Source organism: Papaver somniferum, chromosome 2, assembly GCF_003573695.1.
Source record: "Papaver somniferum cultivar HN1 chromosome 2, ASM357369v1, whole genome shotgun sequence".
NCBI lineage: Eukaryota > Viridiplantae > Streptophyta > Magnoliopsida > Ranunculales > Papaveraceae > Papaver > Papaver somniferum.
This window is the reverse complement of record NC_039359.1, coordinates 197752910-197774704: the sequence shown is the minus strand read 5'-3', so window position 1 is coordinate 197774704 and position 21795 is coordinate 197752910. Positions and strand designations below refer to the sequence as shown.

Sequence of the window (21795 nt, the reverse complement as noted above, 5' to 3'; positions counted from 1 at the left end):
AATTAGTAGGATATAGGATATACAAAGCTTTTCTAGATTACACAGATTTCCTAGATATTCAATTAGTAGGATATATATCCGTATAATAGGAAAGATACAAAACATCGTGACTTATTCAGTCACGGTTGTTATATGTCTAACAGTATTATGTTACTTATGGGCACGTCATCATTTTACCCAATCAACTCAACATTTACCTAACCCATGAAATTAAATAATGGTGGTTTCCAGTCTTTTTCATTCGAGAAACTTGTACAACGATACACAAAAATAAAATAGAGTAAAATAGATTACAAGATTGGTGGGATTGGGGATGACTTGCCAAAACTGAAAATAAGCGTTTGAGACCAAGCTATATGTCGAATTCAGTTTGACCAGGTCCATGGTTACTTTGCCATGCTTTACTAGATTGTCCGTATGAATCCACTATAATATGCACATCCATATTCATATAATATGAATCAGCATCGGTCTAAGAGCTGATTCTTTGTGAGATTCTAATATAACGAGACAAATAACTGTCACTGTGAGTTTATATTAAATCACACGTAGCTTTCTTAGTTTTACAATGAATACAATAAAGACAGTTTGCTAGTTATGTGAACACTTCAACGACATTTTCATTCTTTCTAGTTTCATGTGTTTTCAACAAATTATTTTTTGCTCTAACATTACTCAGGAAAGCTCGGATACAGAAGCCAGTTCAGACAGGATCATAGAAAAGATATCAGCAGTAAGTACTCCTTAGCTTTCAGTATTCAAATATTTGTTCAAACCTTCACACTCTCATTGAATCACATAAGTAGCGCTAAAACCTGTGTTTCTATTTTTTCATTCAGCTAAATTTGCAGATTTAATGGAAAAAGTTAAGTTACCTTTTGATTTTGTTCTTTATAGTAGACATTAAAGTACTGAAACATTACATTCTTTGGGATTCTGCGTCAGACTTCAGTATTACTCAGTTTACCTGTGATCATGTAACAAAAAAAAAATTAAGGTTAGAATCTCCAATAATGACTCAAATACTCCACTACAAATGTAGCTGAAACCTATTTTATTAATTTAAATGTGAATTTATCAGATATTAGAAAGAAGACTAACCGCTGTGTACATAATCACTTTTATCGATTATGAACTTGATCATGAATAACATGGAGCTCCTTCTGTTCTGCAGCTGGAGGATGATCCAAACTGTAATACAATTCTTGCTCAGTCCCTGTTGGCATCTATTTCAGAGATTGCAGAATTAGTTGTGTGTGTGAAAATAGAAAACGAGACCTTCATGGATATTGGATGCTACTTTCAACGAACTAATCCCGTTATAATGGAGTTGCTGACATCAGATTATTCACCACCAAATGCAACACAGATTCTAAAATCTCTCTCTGAAAAAGTAGTTCATGCAAAGTTCCTGATAGGAAAATGCAGTAATCAGGTCTCATCAGTTCCTGATCCTGAAGTCAGTAGCATCATAGAACAGTTAACTGGTGTCATACGAAATATAGGAGAGAGCTTAAACTTAATACCATCCTCGGTTTTTGACGACCAAGAATATGCAGAAATTGCTGTTCGGTCTATATCACGTGAGATGAAAGATGCTCATTTTGAGATTAGCCACAATCAAATTCAAGTATCAGAAGTCAAAAAGTCACAATTACAGTTTCCACCATTTGAGTTAGCTGTATTAAAATTAGAATCGACAGGAACAGATCTTTACACAGTGGATCAAGTCTCAACAGAGGTTTCTCAATCATTTGACATGCCAAATACAATCAATTTTCTTAGTGGAAGAGATTACTCGGGGCAACGTAACCATGACAGTAGTAGTTCAGAGTCATCAAAGACAATTCCACGACTGGCCGAGTATATGGAACCCTTATACGAGACATTTTTCTGCCCATTAACTAAAGACATCATGAACGACCCAGTTACTGTAGCAAATGGAGTGACCTATGAGAGGAGGGCGATAACAGAGTGGTTCAAAAAGCTAGGCGATACTGCAGAGGATGTTGTCTGTCCAACCACAGGGGAGAAACTAGTGACTACGGACTTGAATACCAACATAGCTTTAAAGACTACAATTCAAGAGTGGACGGAGAGAAATGAAGCAGCGAGAATCAAAGTTACCTGGGCAGCTTTGTCATTGTGCAGCTCGGACATTATGATAATTGAAGCACTAAAAGATTTGCAGTATCTCTGCCGGAAGAAGCCATATACCAAGGTTCAAGTGCGTAAAATTGGAGTTTTACCATTACTTTCTCAGTTAATAATTCACAAGGACAAGAAAGTGAGGTGCATGACACTTGCAACACTACAGCTATTGATAGAAAACGATGACGAGGCCAAGGTTTACATATATTCTTCTGAGCTTTTCACTTTACATAATATAACTTACATAATACACTCTATAAGATGGCTGTTATGAGCATAAACTTGGAAGTTAGCCATTGGTTTACCGATCAACATTTCTCCTGTTAAGTCTAATACCACAGCGTGTGCATGACACCAACATTGTTCGTCTTGTTAGTCTAAAGAAATATTCTTGTGTTGTGGGTGCATGTGTGCAGGATATGATTGCAAAGAAAAAAACTATAACGATTATAATAACGATGTTGTCAAGCAATCACCTTCCAGAGAGGCATGCATCCCTGTCATTGCTGCTAGAACTTTCCACCTCTGAACTACTTTGCGAGAAAATTGGTTCTATAGCCGGGGCGATTCTGATGCTGATCACTATTAAATTTAACCAGTCCTTAGATGTTTTTACTGCAGAGAGCGCAAACAAAATTCTAAGGAACTTAGAGAAATCTCCGAAGAACATAAAGTGCATGGCCGAAAATGGTCTCCTGGAACCCCTTCTAAACCATCTTATTGACGGTATGTCCTTTGTAACTTCCTCAGTCCTGCAAAATGTTCACTATCAATTAATTTTCTTACTTGGTCTCATGTCCACCATAATGCATACACTAAAATAACCAAACTACCGTTTGCAAGTTATCAGAATAGTAGCATGAATAACCGTGAGATGTTCTAAAACGAATAAGTGAAACAGGATCCGAGGACATGCAGATGCAGATGGGGGCATACCTTGGGGTAATTGTTCTCGGGCATGACTCTGAAACTTATGTTGCTGAAAGAGCTTCCTCAACTCTTATCAAAATGGTGCAGAGAGAAAAATCTCTCACAAGAAAAGTAGCATTCAACGGTCTTGCAAAAATCTCATCCTACCAACGAAACAGTAATACACTTGTAGAAGCAGGTATTGTCCCAATCATGATGGAAGAGATGTTTACACGAAAAATTGATAACGGAAGACTGAATTCCAAGAAAGAATCAGTCGCAATCCTACCGAACCTACTCGACTCAGGTATTCTTCTCGAGAACATCAAAGTAAACACCAATGGACACACAATGACATCACATTATTTTGTGTATAATCTCATTGAATTGCTAAGAAATTCGACCTCAGATGAAGTGTGCATTAACCTCATCAAGATTTTTCACTGTTTGATCAAATATCCAAAATCAACATCCACTGTGGTATCTGCGATTAAAGAAACAGATGCAAGCTACACCCTAATTGAATTTCTTGATTCTCCATCTGAGGAACTTGGAATTGAAACCCTTAAGCTCTTACTCACACTCACAACCTACATGGGCCATACACTTGCAGACAGACTATGTAACACTAAAGGCCAACCAGAAAACCTGATTAAAATACCACCTGAAACCGCCCAATTAACTGAAAAGATTGTGATAGCTGCAAAATTCCTAGCATTGTTGCCCCACCATAACTTACCACTCAATCTAGCCCTTTTGTACACTGGAAGAATACCTGCAGTTATACAGATAATCAATGAAATCCAAATAAGTGGAACAAGAACAAGCAGGTTTACAAATCTTTACCTAGAAGGATTAGTGGGTATTCTTGTCAGATTTACAACTATGTTATATGAAAGACAGATATTACAGCTTGCAAGTAGTTGCAACTTCACATTAGTACTGAGACGACTACTAACGAGAGGAACAAGTGATGAAGTTCAGAGGTTATCAGCAATTGGATTAGAGAAGCTGTCAGTACAATCAATAACTCTATCAAAACCACCACAAATCAAGAGAACCAAGTTCATGAAGTTGTTCTACATACCAAGGCTTCTTCTATTTCTTACAAAGCAGAAGCAGAAAAAGATACAGGTGTGTTCAGTTCACAAAGGGGTATGTTCTTCAGAAACCACCTTTTGCTTGGTGACGCGAATGCAGTAGAGAGGTTATTAGCTTGTTTATACCATGAAAACGATGAGGTGGTTGAAGCTGCTCTTTCAGCCATTACTACGTTGTTAGATGATAAAGTCGATGTGGAAATGAGTGTAAACATGTTAAATGAGATGAATATTGTAAACATGTGCTGAGTGTATTGAAAGAACAAAAACAACAAGAAGGGTTGTGGCAGAAATCATTTTTGATAATGAGAAGTTCTTAATGAAAGGTGGGAACAGGTCAAATTCTGACATATCACAGGATAGGTTTTTGCCTTCTACGCTTGTGAATGCATTTCACCATGGAGATGAGCTAACAAAGCAGATGGCAGAAAAGATACTGAGACATATGAAGAAGATTCCATATTATTCTTCCGAGTTCGTATATTCTCTAAATCTCTCTTTTAGATCCATGTAATCACAGATTAAGCTTTAAGGTAGTAAGTAAAGAATTTGTCTATTTATATTTGGTAAAAATAATAGTCATTTTTCGTGTGATTGCATGTTAGTTCTTGACACTCTTCAAAACTCATATCCGTATGGACAAAGAACTTAATGGATATATCTACCCATCAATCATCACAAAATCCCAAAGTTGCGACCAAGTTGTGCTTTACGCCCCCTACTACCACTGTCAAAGGGACACCTGACTCAAAAGGATCCAACACAATATACTAGTTTGTGGTTTCTGTCTTCACATAAATTTCATTCCTTGCCTTCTCTAAGAATTTGAAGGTAAATTAAGCACATCTGATCTGGAAGATACCTTTCTAGGTTAGATTGTATTTGCTAGAAAGGTTCATGAAAAAATTGGTCACATTCATATAAATCTGTGCATCAAGTGTAGCAAGGTAATTGGGGTTCAAACATGGTATTGGTAAGTCAAATAAGTACAAGACTTGCTGGCTGAATCTTTGGGGGCTAGAATGCATCGTTAGAGGCAGATATACCCATCAAACTAGTCTAATCAATTGACTCGTTTAATCGTCAACCGTTATAAATGATGAACCACGATAATTTTCAACTGGGACAAGAGTGACGTTGAACAGAAGCCAATTTCTTTTACTTCTGATTATAACTTAAAAGAAGACCAAATTTTATTTAGCTGCATAGATTTGAGTATTTGGTAGCTAACTTTGTTGACTCACTGAGATTTCTAGTAGGCAAGAAACTATAAGTTGAAGCATAAGAAATTCACAACTGTGGCATACATGATATCAGTTTAGAGATAAAATTTGTATTTTGTATTAAAAAGTTTTATCAATGGTACTTCCCATATCATACCAAAATTTGATAGATAATCTTAATTCGTAGCAGGTAAATAAGAATTTAGAATAGAAAGAGTAATGCTTACCGTCCATCTATTGAACTGCTATGGTAAGTTGAAAGCTCTACCTTCTCTAAAACTTCAATGACTCTTTGGGTCGGTCACTTTAAATATACGCCTTCTTCCATGCAACAGCATTTCTCTCGTCTATTGTTTATTGAAAAAACTCAAAAGCTTCGCGAGATCTACCACCCAGTGCATACCTTTTAATCCTCGGATTAGACTAACAAAATCAAGAAATTTTTTAAGCTTTCCCCCTAATCACATCATGGTATTGAAAGTTACAGACTTATGGAGATTTCATCAAACACCTTTGGAGCAATCTTTAAATTTCTTTTGTGCAATGAAACTATGTGACTAAGAAGAAAAAAATCATAAATTTTCAGTCGAAGTAATGTGATGGTGTGATCATGAGAGTTAAACATGCTTTTGAAGAGTTGGATAAACTTTGGGGTTCTTGCACCGTTGATGCTTCCAGTTTCTGAGAAGTGGATGCTTTGGATTTGGAAGCTAAGGGCAAATCCAACGAGGATAACCAGAAATGCAAATTTGACGTGCCACATGAATAACCAAAATGAAAATCCCACTGTGGGATAATTATCTTCTTCTTTTTTCTGTCAAAATCGGCAAAGAGAAGACCAGACCTGTCGTGTTATTTATTCATTTCATTTACTAAACTTAGGAAGCCAGTGTAGTCAGCTCCGTTAACTTGTGAGTATATGATTTACAGGCCCAAGTTTTCTTCATCAGCTGTCTCTTCCTACGATGGTATTACTTGATTTGCTACTCCGTTGTGTTAGCTTAAAGTAGTGAAATTGGACCATATGGTTGAGTTTTGACACGGTCGTCTTGGTGGGCAAATGAAGATGAACTTGCAAATCAGAATGTACCATGGTGACATTTTACAATGTCGACAACTTCTCACATGGATAAATTCATGAGTCAGAATGTAAAATACTAAGAACTGCTCCTACATTCACTTTAAACATATCGCAATATTACAGGATCACATCTGCGCTTCAATGAAGATTTCGTGTTATCAATCCTTCAAAAATGGTATACAAGTCTTTATTTTCCACGCCAAATATTTCATCCGCCTTTCTTAAAGTTTCCTGCAAAACAAAATTAAGTCCTCAATTAAACTAAACGAAACCTATGACAATGAAAAGGAAATTGGTCGCGACTTGTCTTTAAGTTTTTTTATGTATACCTCTCTGGTTTGCTTGTGTGAGTTCAACTCCTTCACATTGGCTAAGAATGCACCAAACTGTTCGTAAGACAAACGGCTCCTAACTTGGCGGAAAAACTCCTTTCCGTCAACACGAGTTCGACCTTCAGCAATGACAAAAAACTGTTAGAACAACAACAAAACTAGGCGAGTTAGAAGTTTTTATTAAATTAAGCTAACCAGATTGAGATGCCATTTCAGGAGCAGGAGAACTTGATACTGAACTCTGATAGCTGGCTGGCATAGAAGAGTAAATTGAAGATCGATCAAACATTCCTGACCCTGTGGAGGAAAATGAAATAGAATGTCGCCTTGGTGATGTAGGTTTAGACAGTGTTCTTCGTGGAGGATAACTTGGAGGGGAACCCGGGGGAGTAAGCTTTGGTGTGTTACTGTAAGAAGCTAGTAGAGGACCTTGTGAACCATATCTTGGTGCTGCCACAACTAATATGAAAAACAGAAGGATGATGAGACACATTTATTGGTCAAAACCAAAAACGAACTAACGAAAAAAATTTGGGAGGTCTTAATATAGACAGATGATCTTGAATTTCGAACTTAATTAGAGAAAGATAATGCAACATACCCTCTGTCTCTACTGAATTACCACTGTCCTCTTGTGAATTTTCAGTTTCCGAAAACTGACTCTTGCTAATTGAAGATGATACCGATGGCGGCAATACCGCAGCATCATCTTCTGTAATGGTACACAAGAAACAAATTTAAAATGTCTCCCTAAGTGATGGAAATTGACATAAGACGAGTTTGAATATACCTCCATGGTTTGATCCCGAAGAAATACTATTTGGACTTCCTTGTGTCTGTTTAGCTACTTGGGAAGATCCTTTTGGCTAGAGAGAAAGGGAATAAAAGTAAAGTTCTTGTTAGCAGTACAAGCCACACTCGAAAAATGTCACTAATGTTTCGAACAAGCAGGCAGAATTTTTCTATCAGTATAACAGTGAGTGATAGATAACTTACAGCCTCCTCCTCTTGTAGTGACTGCATGAGTGTTTTCTTGAATACCTCTAACTGCAAGTTTGCAAAACAGTAGCAAGTAACTCGGCATGACTTTTTTTCTCATTTAAGATGAGACTGATTAGACTATCCAAAAAAAAAAAAAAACGAAAATTTTGTTTTTAAAATGAAAATAACCCTTTTCAACCGGACTAAGAGTGGAAGTCAACTAGCCAAGAACAACCCTTTTTGTCTCATTCTCATATTAACGGTTAACTGACGAAACACTATATAAAATGAAAATAACCAAATGGTAAAATTTATGACGATCAGTAATTACCTTGGAAACATCTCGATTGAGCTTTTTTACTGTGTTTGACAAAGATTCATTCTCCTTCAGTAAACTCTCCTACATCAACAACCAAAAAATCGGATTCAAAACAAACGGGATAAACACCAGAACCAGTAGAACTGAATAATACAAAAAAATTAAAACATCATGCCTTTTCTTGGTCAATTTGAGTTAGTCTATCAGCAGTTTCAGAAAGAGCAGAATCAAGGGTTTCAATCTGAGACTGTAATTCAGATATTAAATCATCTTTCTCTTCAACTTTTGCTTTAAGACGGTTCGATTCCGATTCAAGTTTCGCTACACGTGCCGACAAGGCAATCGATGTGATTTTACGCGCAATATCGAGCTGTTCAAATGGATCTGATGGTAATAATAGAATTTCTTCTGGAATATCAAAACAACTCGAAGGTGATCTCTTGCTAACATTTTTGGATTTCTAAGATGCTTTTTTCTTCGTGAAGCAGAGGAAGAAAAACAAAGTGATGAAGGAATAAGGATTTTGTTTTGTAGTAAGAAGGGAGGGAAGGAGGAGATAGAGAGAATAGTTTTGTGGTCTGGAAAGAGTTTGATAGATCATTATATCTGTTACCTAATTGGCTGGGAAATGACTAGAACAAGAATCATAATGCTAAAACAGAAATGATACACGTACCGAAGCAGTGCACCCTGATGTGCACCGTGATCAGATCCAAGGACCATTAGAGCAGTCCTGAGAGAGATTGCAGGGGGTGGGGTTTAAGGTGGGGTCCACCACCTATTTTTTCTCTCATACCAACATCACGGTGCACATCACGGTGCATTGCTGCGGTACACCAAATAACGAAATATTCTTGTGTTGTGGGTGCATGTGTGCAGGATATGATTGCAAAGAAAAAAACTATAACGATTATAATAACGATGTTGTCAAGCAATCACCTTCCAGAGAGGCATGCATCCCAGTCATTGCTGCTAGAACTTTCCACCTCTGAACTACTTTGCGAGAAAATTGGTTCTATAGCCCGCGATTCTGATGCTGATCACTATTAAATTTAACCAGTCCTTAGATGCTTTTACTGCAGAGAGCGCAAACAAAATTCTAAGGAACTTAGAGAAATCTCCGAAGAACATAAAGTGCATGGCCGAAAATGGTCTCCTGGAACCCCTTCTAAACCATCTTATTGACGGTATGTCCTTTGTAACTTCCTCAGTCCTGCAAAATGTTCACTATCAATTAATTTTCTTACTTGGTCTCATGTCCACCATAATGCATACACTAAAATAACCAAACTACCGTTTGCAAGTTATCAGAATAGTAGCATGAATAACCGTGAGATGTTCTAAAACGAATAAGTGAAACAGGATCCGAGGACATGCAGATGCAGATGGGGGCATACCTTGGGGTAATTGTTCTCGGGCATGACTCTGAAACTTATGTTGCTGAAAGCTTCCTCAACTCTTATCAAAATGGTGCAGAGAGAAAAATCTCTCACAAGAAAAGTAGCATTCAACGGTCTTGCAAAAATCTCATCCTACCAACGAAACAGTAATACACTTGTAGAAGCAGGTATTGTCCCAATCATGATTGAAGAGATGTTTACACGAAAAATTGATAACGGAAGACTGAATTCCAAGAAAGAATCAGTCGCAATCCTACCGAACCTACTCGACTCAGGTATTCTTCTCGAGAACATCAAAGTAAACACCAATGGACACACAATGACATCACATTATTTGTGTATAATCTCATTGAATTGCTAAGAAATTCGACCCAGATGAAGTGGCATTAACCTCATCAAGATTTTCACTGTTTATCAAATATCCAAAATCAACATCCACTGTGGTATCTGCGATTAAAGAAACAGATGCAAGCTACACCCTAATTGAATTTCTTGATTCTCCATCTGAGGAACTTGGAATTGAAACCCTTAAGCTCTTACTCACACTCACAACCTACATGGGCCATACACTTGCAGACAGACTATGTAACACTAAAGGCCAACCAGAAAACCTGATTAAAATACCACCTGAAACCGCCCAATTAACTGAAAAGATTGTGATAGCTGCAAAATTCCTAGCATTGTTGCCCCACCATAACTTACCACTCAATCTAGCCCTTTTGTACACTGGAAGAATACCTGCAGTTATACAGATAATCAATGAAATCCAAATAAGTGGAACAAGAACAAGCAGGTTTACAAATCTTTACCTAGAAGGATTAGTGGGTATTCTTGTCAGATTTACAACTATGTTATATGAAAGACAGATATTACAGCTTGCAAGTAGTTGCAACTTCACATTAGTACTGAGACGACTACTAACGAGAGGAACAAGTGATGAAGTTCAGAGGTTATCAGCAATTGGATTAGAGAAGCTGTCAGTACAATCAATAACTCTATCAAAACCACCACAAATCAAGAGAACCAAGTTCATGAAGTTGTTCTACATACCAAGGCTTCTTCTATTTCTTACAAAGCAGAAGCAGAAAAAGATACAGGTGTGTTCAGTTCACAAAGGGGTATGTTCTTCAGAAACCACCTTTTGCTTGGTTGACGCGAATGCAGTAGAGAGGTTATTAGCTTGTTTATACCATGAAAACGATGAGGTGGTTGAAGCTGCTCTTCATCAGCCATTACTACGTTGTTAGATGATAAAGTCGATGTGGAAATGAGTGTAAACATGTTAAATGAGATGAATATTGTAAAACATGTGCTGAGTGTATTGAAAGAACAAAAACAACAAGGGGTTGTGGCAGAAATCATTTTTGATAATTGAGAAGTTCTTAATGAAAGGTGGGAACAGGTCAAATTCTGACATATCACAGGATAGGTTTTTGCCTTCTACGCTTGTGAATGCATTTCACCATGGAGATGAGCTAACAAAGCAGATGGCAGAAAAGATACTGAGACATATGAAGAAGATTCCATATTATTCTTCCGAGTTCGTATAATTCTCTAAATCTCTCTTTTAGATCCATGTAATCACAGATTAAGCTTTAAGGTAGTAAGTAAAGAATTTGTCTATTTATATTTGGTAAAAATAATAGTCATTTTTCGTGTGATTGCATGTTAGTTCTTGACACTCTTCAAAACTCATATCCGTATGGACAAAGAACTTAATGGATATATCTACCCATCAATCATCACAAAATCCCAAAGTTGCGACCAAGTTGTGCTTTACGCCCCCTACTACCACTGTCAAAGGGACACCTGACTCAAAAGGATCCAACACAATATATACTAGTTTGTGGTTTCTGTCTTCACATAAATTTCATTCCTTGCCTTCTCTAAGAATTTGAAGGTAAATTAAAGCACATCTGATCTGGAAGATACCTTTCTAGGTTAGATTGTATTTGCTAGAAAGGTTCATGAAAAAAATTGGTCACATTCATATAAATCTGTGCATCAAGTGTAGCAAGGTAATTGGGGTTCAAACATGGTATTGGTAAGTCAAATAAAAGTACAAGACTTGCTGGCTGAATCTTTGGGGGCTAGAATGCATCGTTAGAGGCAGATATACCCATCAAACTAGTCTAATCAATTGACTCGTTTAATCGTCAACCGTTATAAATGATGAACCACGATAATTTTCAACTGGGACAAGAGTGACGTTGAACAGAAGCCAATTTCTTTTTACTTCTGATTATAACTTAAAAGAAGACCAAATTTTATTTAGCTGCATAGATTTGAGTATTTGGTAGCTAACTTTGTTGACTCACTGAGATTTCTAGTAGGCAAGAAACTATAAGTTGAAGCATAAGAAATTCACAACTGTGGCATACATGATATATCAGTTTAGAGATAAAATTTGTATTTTGTATTAAAAAGTTTCTATCACAAGGTACTTCCCATATCATACCAAAATTTGATAGATAATCTTAATTCGTAGCAGGTAAATAAGAATTTAGAATAGAAAGAGTAATGCTTACCGTCCATCTATTGAACTGCTATGGTAAGTTGAAAGCTCTACCTTCTCTAAAACTTCAATGACTCTTTGGGTCGGTCACTTTAAATATACGCCTTCTTCCATGCAACAGCATTTCTCTCGTCTATTGTTTATTGAAAAAACTCAAAAGCTTCGCGAGATCTACCACCCAGTGCATACCTTTTAATCCTCGGATTAGACTAACAAAATCAAGAAATTTTTTAAGCTTTCCCCCTAATCACATATCATGGTATTGAAAGTTAAGACAGTACTTATGGAGATTTCATCAAACACCTTTGGAGCAATCTTTAAATTTCTTTTGTGCAATGAAACTATGTGACTAAGAAGAAAAAAAATCATAAATTTTCAGTCGAAGTAATGTGTGGTGTGATCATGAGAGTTAAACATGCTTTTGAAGAGTTGGATAAACTTTGGGGTTCTTGCACCGTTGATGCTTCCAGTTTCTGAGAAGTGGATGCTTTGGATTTGGAAGCTAAGGGCAAATCCAACGAGGATAACCAGAAATGCAAATTTGACGTGCCACATGAATAACCAAAAATGAAAATCCCACTGTGGGATAATTATCTTCTTCTTTTTCTGTCAAAATCGGCAAAGAGAAGACCAGACCTGTCGTGTTATTTATTCATTTCATTTACTAAACTTAGGAAGCCAGTGTAGTCAGCTCCGTTAACTTGTGAGTATATGATTTACAGGCCCAAGTTTCTTCATCAGCTGTCTCTTCCTACGATGGTATTACTTGATTTGCTACTCCGTTGTGTTAGCTTAAAGTAGTGAAATTGGACCATATGGTTGAGTTTTGACACGGTCGTCTTGGTGGGCAAATGAAGATGAACTTGCAAATCAGAATGTACCATGGTGACATTTTACAATGTCGACAACTTCTCACATGGATAAATTCATGAGTCAGAATGTAAAATATACTAAGAACTGCTCCTACATTCACTTTAAACATATCGCAATATTACAGGATCACATCTGCGCTTCAATGAAGATTTCGTGTTATCAATCCTTCAAAAATGGTATACAAGTCTTTATTTTCCACGCCAAATATTTCATCCGCCTTTCTTAAAGTTTCCTGCAAAACAAAATTAAGTCCTCAATTAAACTAAACGAAACCTATGACAATGAAAAGGAAATTGGTCGCGACTTGTCTTTAAGTTTTTTTATGTATACCTCTCTGGTTTGCTTGTGTGAGTTCAACTCCTTCACATTGGCTAAGAATGCACCAAACTGTTCGTAAGACAAACGGCTCCTAACTTGGCGGAAAAACTCCTTTCCGTCAACACGAGTTCGACCTTCAGCAATGACAAAAAACTGTTAGAACAACAACAACAAAACTAGGCGAGTTAGAAGTTTTTATTAAATTAAGCTAACCAGATTGAGATGCCATTTCAGGAGCAGGAGAACTTGATACTGAACTCTGATAGCTGGCTGGCATAGAAGAGTAAATTGAAGATCGATCAAACATTCCTGACCCTGTGGAGGAAAATGAAATAGAATGTCGCCTTGGTGATGTAGGTTTAGACAGTGTTCTTCGTGGAGGATAACTTGGAGGGGAACCCGGGGGAGTAAGCTTTGGTGTGTTACTGTAAGAAGCTAGTAGAGGACCTTGTGAACCATATCTTGGTGCTGCCACAACTAATATGAAAAACAGAAGGATGATGAGACACATTTATTGGTCAAAACCAAAATAACGAACTAACGAAAAAAATTTGGGAGGTCTTAATATAGACAGATGATCTTGAATTTCGAACTTAATTAGAGAAGATAATGCAACATACCCTCTGTCTCTACTGAATTACCACTGTCCTCTTGTGAATTTTCAGTTTCCGAAAACTGACTCTTGCTAATTGAAGATGATACCGATGGCGGCAATACCGCAGCATCATCTTCTGTAATGGTACACAAGAAACAAATTTAAAATGTCTCCCTAAGTGATGGAAATTGACATAAGACGAGTTTGAATATACCTCCATGGTTTGATCCCGAAGAAATACTATTTGGACTTCCTTGTGTCTGTTTAGCTACTTGGGAAGATCCTTTTGGCTAGAGAGAAAGGGAATAAAAGTAAAGTTCTTGTTAGCAGTACAAGCCACACTCGAAAAATGTCACTAATGTTTCGAACAAGCAGGCAGAATTTTTCTATCAGTATAACAGTGAGTGATAGATAACTTACAGCCTCCTCCTCTTGTAGTGACTGCATGAGTGTTTTCTTGAATACCTCTAACTGCAAGTTTGCAAAACAGTAGCAAGTAACTCGGCATGACTTTTTTTCTCATTTAAGATGAGACTGATTAGACTATCCAAAAAAAAAAAAAAAACGAAAATTTTGTTTTTAAAATGAAAATAACCCTTTTCAACCGGACTAAGAGTGGAAGTCAACTAGCCAAGAACAACCCTTTTTGTCTCATTCTCATATTAACGGTTAACTGACGAAACACTATAAAATGAAAATAACCAAATGGTAAAATTTATGACGATCAGTAATTACCTTGGAAACATCTCGATTGAGCTTTTTTACTGTGTTTGACAAAGATTCATTCTCCTTCAGTAAACTCTCCTACATCAACAACCAAAAAAATCGGATTCAAAACAAACGGGATAAACACCAGAACCAGTAGAACTGAATAATACAAAAAAATTAAAACATCATGCCTTTTCTTGGTCAATTTGAGTTAGTCTATCAGTTTCAGAAAGAGCAGAATCAAGGGTTTCAATCTGAGACTGTAATTCAGATATTAAATCATCTTTCTCTTCAACTTTTGCTTTAAGACGGTTCGATTCCGATTCAAGTTTCGCTACACGTGCCGACAAGGCAATCGATGTGATTTTACGCGCAATATCGAGCTGTTCAAATGGATCTGATGGTAATAACGATAGAATTTCTTCTGGAATATCAAAACAACTCGAAGGTGATTCTCTTGCTAACATTTTTGGATTTTCTAAGATGCTTTTTTCTTTCGTGAAGCAGAGGAAGAAAAACAAAGTGATGAAGGAATAAGGATTTTGTTTTGTGTAGTAAGAAGGGAGGGAAGGAGGAGATAGAGAGAATAGTTTTGTGGTCTGGAAAGAGTTTGATAGATCATTATATCTGTTACCTAATTGGCTGGGAAATGACTAGAGACAAGAATCATAATGCTAAAACAGAAATGATACACGTACCGAAGCAGTGCACCCTGATGTGCACCGTGATCAGATCCAAGGACCATTAGAGCAGTCCTGAGAGAGATTTGCAGGGGGTGGGGTTTAAGGTGGGGTCCACCACCTATTTTTTCTCTCATACCAAACATCACGGTGCACATCACGGTGCATTGCTGCGGTACACCAAATAACGAAATATTCTTGTGTTGTGGGTGCATGTGTGCAGGATATGATTGCAAAGAAAAAAACTATAACGATTATAATAACGATGTTGTCAAGCAATCACCTTCCAGAGAGGCATGCATCCCAGTCATTGCTGCTAGAACTTTCCACCTCTGAACTACTTTGCGAGAAAATTGGTTCTATAGCCCGCGCGATTCTGATGCTGATCACTATTAAATTTAACCAGTCCTTAGATGCTTTTACTGCAGAGAGCGCAAACAAAATTCTAAGGAACTTAGAGAAATCTCCGAAGAACATAAAGTGCATGGCCGAAAATGGTCTCCTGGAACCCCTTCTAAACCATCTTATTGACGGTATGTCCTTTGTAACTTCCTCAGTCCTGCAAAATGTTCACTATCAATTAATTTTCTTACTTGGTCTCATGTCCACCATAATGCATACACTAAAATAACCAAACTACCGTTTGCAAGTTATCAGAATAGTAGCATGAATAACCGTGAGATGTTCTAAAACGAATAAGTGAAACAGGATCCGAGGACATGCAGATGCAGATGGGGGCATACCTTGGGGTAATTGTTCTCGGGCATGACTCTGAAACTTATGTTGCTGAAAGAGCTTCCTCAACTCTTATCAAAATGGTGCAGAGAGAAAAATCTCTCACAAGAAAAGTAGCATTCAACGGTCTTGCAAAAATCTCATCCTACCAACGAAACAGTAATACACTTGTAGAAGCAGGTATTGTCCCAATCATGATGGAAGAGATGTTTACACGAAAAATTGATAACGGAAGACTGAATTCCAAGAAAGAATCAGTCGCAATCCTACCGAACCTACTCGACTCAGGTATTCTTCTCGAGAACATCAAAGTAAACACCAATGGACACACAATGACATCACATTATTTTGTGTATAATCTCATTGAATTGCTAAGAAATTCGACCTCAGATGAAGTGTGCATTAACCTCATCAAGATTTTTCACTGTTTGATCAAATATCCAAAATCAACATCCACTGTGGTATCTGCGATTAAAGAAACAGATGCAAGCTACACCCTAATTGAATTTCTTGATTCTCCATCTGAGGAACTTGGAATTGAAACCCTTAAGCTCTTACTCACACTCACAACCTACATGGGCCATACACTTGCAGACAGACTATGTAACACTAAAGGCCAACCAGAAAACCTGATTAAAATACCACCTGAAACCGCCCAATTAACTGAAAAGATTGTGATAGCTGCAAAATTCCTAGCATTGTTGCCCCACCATAACTTACCACTCAATCTAGCCCTTTTGTACACTGGAAGAATACCTGCAGTTATACAGATAATCAATGAAATCCAAATAAGTGGAACAAGAACAAGCAGGTTTACAAATCTTTACCTAGAAGGATTAGTGGGTATTCTTGTCAGATTTACAACTATGTTATATGAAAGACAGATATTACAGCTTGCAAGTAGTTGCAACTTCACATTAGTACTGAGACGACTACTAACGAGAGGAACAAGTGATGAAGTTCAGAGGTTATCAGCAATTGGATTAGAGAAGCTGTCAGTACAATCAATAACTCTATCAAAACCACCACAAATCAAGAGAACCAAGTTCATGAAGTTGTTCTACATACCAAGGCTTCTTCTATTTCTTACAAAGCAGAAGCAGAAAAAGATACAGGTGTGTTCAGTTCACAAAGGGGTATGTTCTTCAGAAACCACCTTTTGCTTGGTTGACGCGAATGCAGTAGAGAGGTTATTAGCTTGTTTATACCATGAAAACGATGAGGTGGTTGAAGCTGCTCTTTCAGCCATTACTACGTTGTTAGATGATAAAGTCGATGTGGAAATGAGTGTAAACATGTTAAATGAGATGAATATTGTAAAACATGTGCTGAGTGTATTGAAAGAACAAAAACAACAAGAAGGGTTGTGGCAGAAATCATTTTTGATAATTGAGAAGTTCTTAATGAAAGGTGGGAACAGGTCAAATTCTGACATATCACAGGATAGGTTTTTGCCTTCTACGCTTGTGAATGCATTTCACCATGGAGATGAGCTAACAAAGCAGATGGCAGAAAAGATACTGAGACATATGAAGAAGATTCCATATTATTCTTCCGAGTTCGTATAATTCTCTAAATCTCTCTTTTAGATCCATGTAATCACAGATTAAGCTTTAAGGTAGTAAGTAAAGAATTTGTCTATTTATATTTGGTAAAAATAATAGTCATTTTTCGTGTGATTGCATGTTAGTTCTTGACACTCTTCAAAACTCATATCCGTATGGACAAAGAACTTAATGGATATATCTACCCATCAATCATCACAAAATCCCAAAGTTGCGACCAAGTTGTGCTTTACGCCCCCTACTACCACTGTCAAAGGGACACCTGACTCAAAAGGATCCAACACAATATATACTAGTTTGTGGTTTCTGTCTTCACATAAATTTCATTCCTTGCCTTCTCTAAGAATTTGAAGGTAAATTAAAGCACATCTGATCTGGAAGATACCTTTCTAGGTTAGATTGTATTTGCTAGAAAGGTTCATGAAAAAAATTGGTCACATTCATATAAATCTGTGCATCAAGTGTAGCAAGGTAATTGGGGTTCAAACATGGTATTGGTAAGTCAAATAAAAGTACAAGACTTGCTGGCTGAATCTTTGGGGGCTAGAATGCATCGTTAGAGGCAGATATACCCATCAAACTAGTCTAATCAATTGACTCGTTTAATCGTCAACCGTTATAAATGATGAACCACGATAATTTTCAACTGGGACAAGAGTGACGTTGAACAGAAGCCAATTTCTTTTTACTTCTGATTATAACTTAAAAGAAGACCAAATTTTATTTAGCTGCATAGATTTGAGTATTTGGTAGCTAACTTTGTTGACTCACTGAGATTTCTAGTAGGCAAGAAACTATAAGTTGAAGCATAAGAAATTCACAACTGTGGCATACATGATATATCAGTTTAGAGATAAAATTTGTATTTTGTATTAAAAAGTTTCTATCACAAGGTACTTCCCATATCATACCAAAATTTGATAGATAATCTTAATTCGTAGCAGGTAAATAAGAATTTAGAATAGAAAGAGTAATGCTTACCGTCCATCTATTGAACTGCTATGGTAAGTTGAAAGCTCTACCTTCTCTAAAACTTCAATGACTCTTTGGGTCGGTCACTTTAAATATACGCCTTCTTCCATGCAACAGCATTTCTCTCGTCTATTGTTTATTGAAAAAACTCAAAAGCTTCGCGAGATCTACCACCCAGTGCATACCTTTTAATCCTCGGATTAGACTAACAAAATCAAGAAATTTTTTAAGCTTTCCCCCTAATCACATATCATGGTATTGAAAGTTAAGACAGTACTTATGGAGATTTCATCAAACACCTTTGGAGCAATCTTTAAATTTCTTTTGTGCAATGAAACTATGTGACTAAGAAGAAAAAAAATCATAAATTTTCAGTCGAAGTAATGTGATGGTGTGATCATGAGAGTTAAACATGCTTTTGAAGAGTTGGATAAACTTTGGGGTTCTTGCACCGTTGATGCTTCCAGTTTCTGAGAAGTGGATGCTTTGGATTTGGAAGCTAAGGGCAAATCCAACGAGGATAACCAGAAATGCAAATTTGACGTGCCACATGAATAACCAAAAATGAAAATCCCACTGTGGGATAATTATCTTCTTCTTTTTTCTGTCAAAATCGGCAAAGAGAAGACCAGACCTGTCGTGTTATTTATTCATTTCATTTACTAAACTTAGGAAGCCAGTGTAGTCAGCTCCGTTAACTTGTGAGTATATGATTTACAGGCCCAAGTTTCTTCATCAGCTGTCTCTTCCTACGATGGTATTACTTGATTTGCTACTCCGTTGTGTTAGCTTAAAGTAGTGAAATTGGACCATATGGTTGAGTTTTGACACGGTCGTCTTGGTGGGCAAATGAAGATGAACTTGCAAATCAGAATGTACCATGGTGACATTTTACAATGTCGACAACTTCTCACATGGATAAATTCATGAGTCAGAATGTAAAATATACTAAGAACTGCTCCTACATTCACTTTAAACATATCGCAATATTACAGGATCACATCTGCGCTTCAATGAAGATTTCGTGTTATCAATCCTTCAAAAATGGTATACAAGTCTTTATTTTCCACGCCAAATATTTCATCCGCCTTTCTTAAAGTTTCCTGCAAAACAAAATTAAGTCCTCAATTAAACTAAACGAAACCTATGACAATGAAAAGGAAATTGGTCGCGACTTGTCTTTAAGTTTTTTTATGTATACCTCTCTGGTTTGCTTGTGTGAGTTCAACTCCTTCACATTGGCTAAGAATGCACCAAACTGTTCGTAAGACAAACGGCTCCTAACTTGGCGGAAAAACTCCTTTCCGTCAACACGAGTTCGACCTTCAGCAATGACAAAAAACTGTTAGAACAACAACAACAAAACTAGGCGAGTTAGAAGTTTTTATTAAATTAAGCTAACCAGATTGAGATGCCATTTCAGGAGCAGGAGAACTTGATACTGAACTCTGATAGCTGGCTGGCATAGAAGAGTAAATTGAAGATCGATCAAACATTCCTGACCCTGTGGAGGAAAATGAAATAGAATGTCGCCTTGGTGATGTAGGTTTAGACAGTGTTCTTCGTGGAGGATAACTTGGAGGGGAACCCGGGGGAGTAAGCTTTGGTGTGTTACTGTAAGAAGCTAGTAGAGGACCTTGTGAACCATATCTTGGTGCTGCCACAACTAATATGAAAAACAGAAGGATGATGAGACACATTTATTGGTCAAAACCAAAATAACGAACTAACGAAAAAAATTTGGGAGGTCTTAATATAGACAGATGATCTTGAATTTCGAACTTAATTAGAGAAAGATAATGCAACATACCCTCTGTCTCTACTGAATTACCACTGTCCTCTTGTGAATTTTCAGTTTCCGAAAACTGACTCTTGCTAATTGAAGATGATACCGATGGCGGCAATACCGCAGCATCATCTTCTGTAATGGTACACAAGAAACAAATTTAAAATGTCTCCCTAAGTGATGGAAATTGACATAAGACGAGTTTGAATATACCTCCATGGTTTGATCCCGAAGAAATACTATTTGGACTTCCTTGTGTCTGTTTAGCTACTTGGGAAGATCCTTTTGGCTAGAGAGAAAGGGAATAAAAGTAAAGTTCTTGTTAGCAGTACAAGCCACACTCGAAAAATGTCACTAATGTTTCGAACAAGCAGGCAGAATTTTTCTATCAGTATAACAGTGAGTGATAGATAACTTACAGCCTCCTCCTCTTGTAGTGACTGCATGAGTGTTTTCTTGAATACCTCTAACTGCAAGTTTGCAAAACAGTAGCAAGTAACTCGGCATGACTTTTTTTCTCATTTAAGATGAGACTGATTAGACTATCCAAAAAAAAAAAAAAAACGAAAATTTTGTTTTTAAAATGAAAATAACCCTTTTCAACCGGACTAAGAGTGGAAGTCAACTAGCCAAGAACAACCCTTTTTGTCTCATTCTCATATTAACGGTTAACTGACGAAACACTATATAAAATGAAAATAACCAAATGGTAAAATTTATGACGATCAGTAATTACCTTGGAAACATCTCGATTGAGCTTTTTTACTGTGTTTGACAAAGATTCATTCTCCTTCAGTAAACTCTCCTACATCAACAACCAAAAAAATCGGATTCAAAACAAACGGGATAAACACCAGAACCAGTAGAACTGAATAATACAAAAAAATTAAAACATCATGCCTTTTCTTGGTCAATTTGAGTTAGTCTATCAGCAGTTTCAGAAAGAGCAGAATCAAGGGTTTCAATCTGAGACTGTAATTCAGATATTAAATCATCTTTCTCTTCAACTTTTGCTTTAAGACGGTTCGATTCCGATTCAAGTTTCGCTACACGTGCCGACAAGGCAATCGATGTGATTTTACGCGCAATATCGAGCTGTTCAAATGGATCTGATGGTAATAACGATAGAATTTCTTCTGGAATATCAAAACAACTCGAAGGTGATTCTCTTGCTAACATTTTTGGATTTTCTAAGATGCTTTTTTCTTTCGTGAAGCAGAGGAAGAAAAACAAAGTGATGAAGGAATAAGGATTTTGTTTTGTGTAGTAAGAAGGGAGGGAAGGAGGAGATAGAGAGAATAGTTTTGTGGTCTGGAAAGAGTTTGATAGATCATTATATCTGTTACCTAATTGGCTGGGAAATGACTAGAGACAAGAATCATAATGCTAAAACAGAAATGATACACGTACCGAAGCAGTGCACCCTGATGTGCACCGTGATCAGATCCAAGGACCATTAGAGCAGTCCTGAGAGAGATTTGCAGGGGGTGGGGTTTAAGGTGGGGTCCACCACCTATTTTTTCTCTCATACCAAACATCACGGTGCACATCA

General features: G+C 37.0%; 4 protein-coding genes and 2 pseudogenes across 4 annotated transcripts; 3 read left to right on the top strand and 3 right to left on the bottom strand.

Moving 5' to 3' along the window:
• The first annotated feature begins 520 nt into the window (after positions 1-520).
• On the top strand, positions 521-4674 carry LOC113352565 (annotated as a pseudogene).
• Positions 4675-6432: 1758 nt separating this feature from the next.
• LOC113352564 (uncharacterized protein At4g15545-like) lies at positions 6433-8819 on the bottom strand. Its single transcript, XM_026596375.1, has 9 exons — positions 8773-8819; positions 8272-8539; positions 8109-8177; positions 7793-7843; positions 7587-7662; positions 7398-7508; positions 6992-7255; positions 6794-6915; positions 6433-6695 (listed from the first exon to the last, which is right to left on the bottom strand). Exons 1-9 carry the CDS (start codon positions 8817-8819, stop codon positions 6603-6605), a joined length of 1101 nt encoding a protein of 366 aa, XP_026452160.1. The 3' UTR covers positions 6433-6602.
• A 126-nt stretch (positions 8820-8945) lies between these two features.
• On the top strand, positions 8946-11177 carry LOC113350165 (annotated as a pseudogene).
• Positions 11178-12851: 1674 nt separating this feature from the next.
• LOC113350164 (uncharacterized protein At4g15545-like) lies at positions 12852-15110 on the bottom strand. The gene is made up of 8 exons (XM_026594256.1): positions 14697-15110; positions 14533-14601; positions 14218-14268; positions 14012-14087; positions 13823-13933; positions 13416-13679; positions 13215-13336; positions 12852-13116 (listed from the first exon to the last, which is right to left on the bottom strand). Exons 1-8 carry the CDS (start codon positions 14970-14972, stop codon positions 13024-13026), a joined length of 1062 nt encoding a protein of 353 aa, XP_026450041.1. The 5' UTR covers positions 14973-15110; the 3' UTR covers positions 12852-13023.
• A 271-nt stretch (positions 15111-15381) lies between these two features.
• On the top strand, positions 15382-17619 carry LOC113350162 (putative U-box domain-containing protein 42). The gene is made up of 2 exons (XM_026594253.1): positions 15382-15718; positions 15894-17619. The coding sequence occupies exons 1-2, from the start codon at positions 15412-15414 to the stop codon at positions 17486-17488; spliced, it is 1902 nt and encodes a 633-aa protein (XP_026450038.1). The 5' UTR covers positions 15382-15411; the 3' UTR covers positions 17489-17619.
• Positions 17620-19295: 1676 nt separating this feature from the next.
• Positions 19296-21558, bottom strand: LOC113350163 (uncharacterized protein At4g15545-like). Its single transcript, XM_026594254.1, has 8 exons — positions 21144-21558; positions 20980-21048; positions 20663-20713; positions 20457-20532; positions 20268-20378; positions 19860-20123; positions 19659-19780; positions 19296-19560 (listed from the first exon to the last, which is right to left on the bottom strand). Exons 1-8 carry the CDS (start codon positions 21420-21422, stop codon positions 19468-19470), a joined length of 1065 nt encoding a protein of 354 aa, XP_026450039.1. The 5' UTR covers positions 21423-21558; the 3' UTR covers positions 19296-19467.
• Positions 21559-21795: the final 237 nt, after the last annotated feature.

Bases quoted from the DNA above. Each gene is read 5' to 3' on its own strand.
- LOC113352564 (XM_026596375.1), bottom strand. From the start codon at position 8,819: ATGGTCCTTGGATCTGATCACGGTGCACATCAGGGTGCACTGCTTCG. The intron at 8,178-8,271 runs GCATGATGTTTT...TTGTTGATGTAG, and splicing joins CTCAAATTGACCAAGAAAAG to GAGAGTTTACTGAAGGAGAA. The intron at 7,844-8,108 runs GTAATTACTGAT...GCAAACTTGCAG, and splicing joins TCAATCGAGATGTTTCCAAG to TTAGAGGTATTCAAGAAAAC.
- LOC113350164 (XM_026594256.1), bottom strand. From the start codon at position 14,972: ATGTTAGCAAGAGAATCACCTTCGAGTTGTTTTGATATTCCAGAAGAA. The intron at 14,088-14,217 runs GTAAGTTATCTA...CTTTCTCTCTAG, and splicing joins CACTACAAGAGGAGGAGGCT to CCAAAAGGATCTTCCCAAGT. The intron at 13,934-14,011 runs GTATATTCAAAC...GTACCATTACAG, and splicing joins TTCGGGATCAAACCATGGAG to AAGATGATGCTGCGGTATTG.
- LOC113350162 (XM_026594253.1), top strand. From the start codon at position 15,412: ATGATTGCAAAGAAAAAAACTATAACGATTATAATAACGATGTTGTCA. The intron at 15,719-15,893 runs GTATGTCCTTTG...TAAGTGAAACAG, and splicing joins TCTAAACCATCTTATTGACG to GATCCGAGGACATGCAGATG.
- LOC113350163 (XM_026594254.1), bottom strand. From the start codon at position 21,422: ATGTTAGCAAGAGAATCACCTTCGAGTTGTTTTGATATTCCAGAAGAA. The intron at 20,533-20,662 runs GTAAGTTATCTA...CTTTCTCTCTAG, and splicing joins CACTACAAGAGGAGGAGGCT to CCAAAAGGATCTTCCCAAGT. The intron at 19,781-19,859 runs GTTAGCTTAATT...TCATTGCTGAAG, and splicing joins TGAAATGGCATCTCAATCTG to GTCGAACTCGTGTTGACGGA.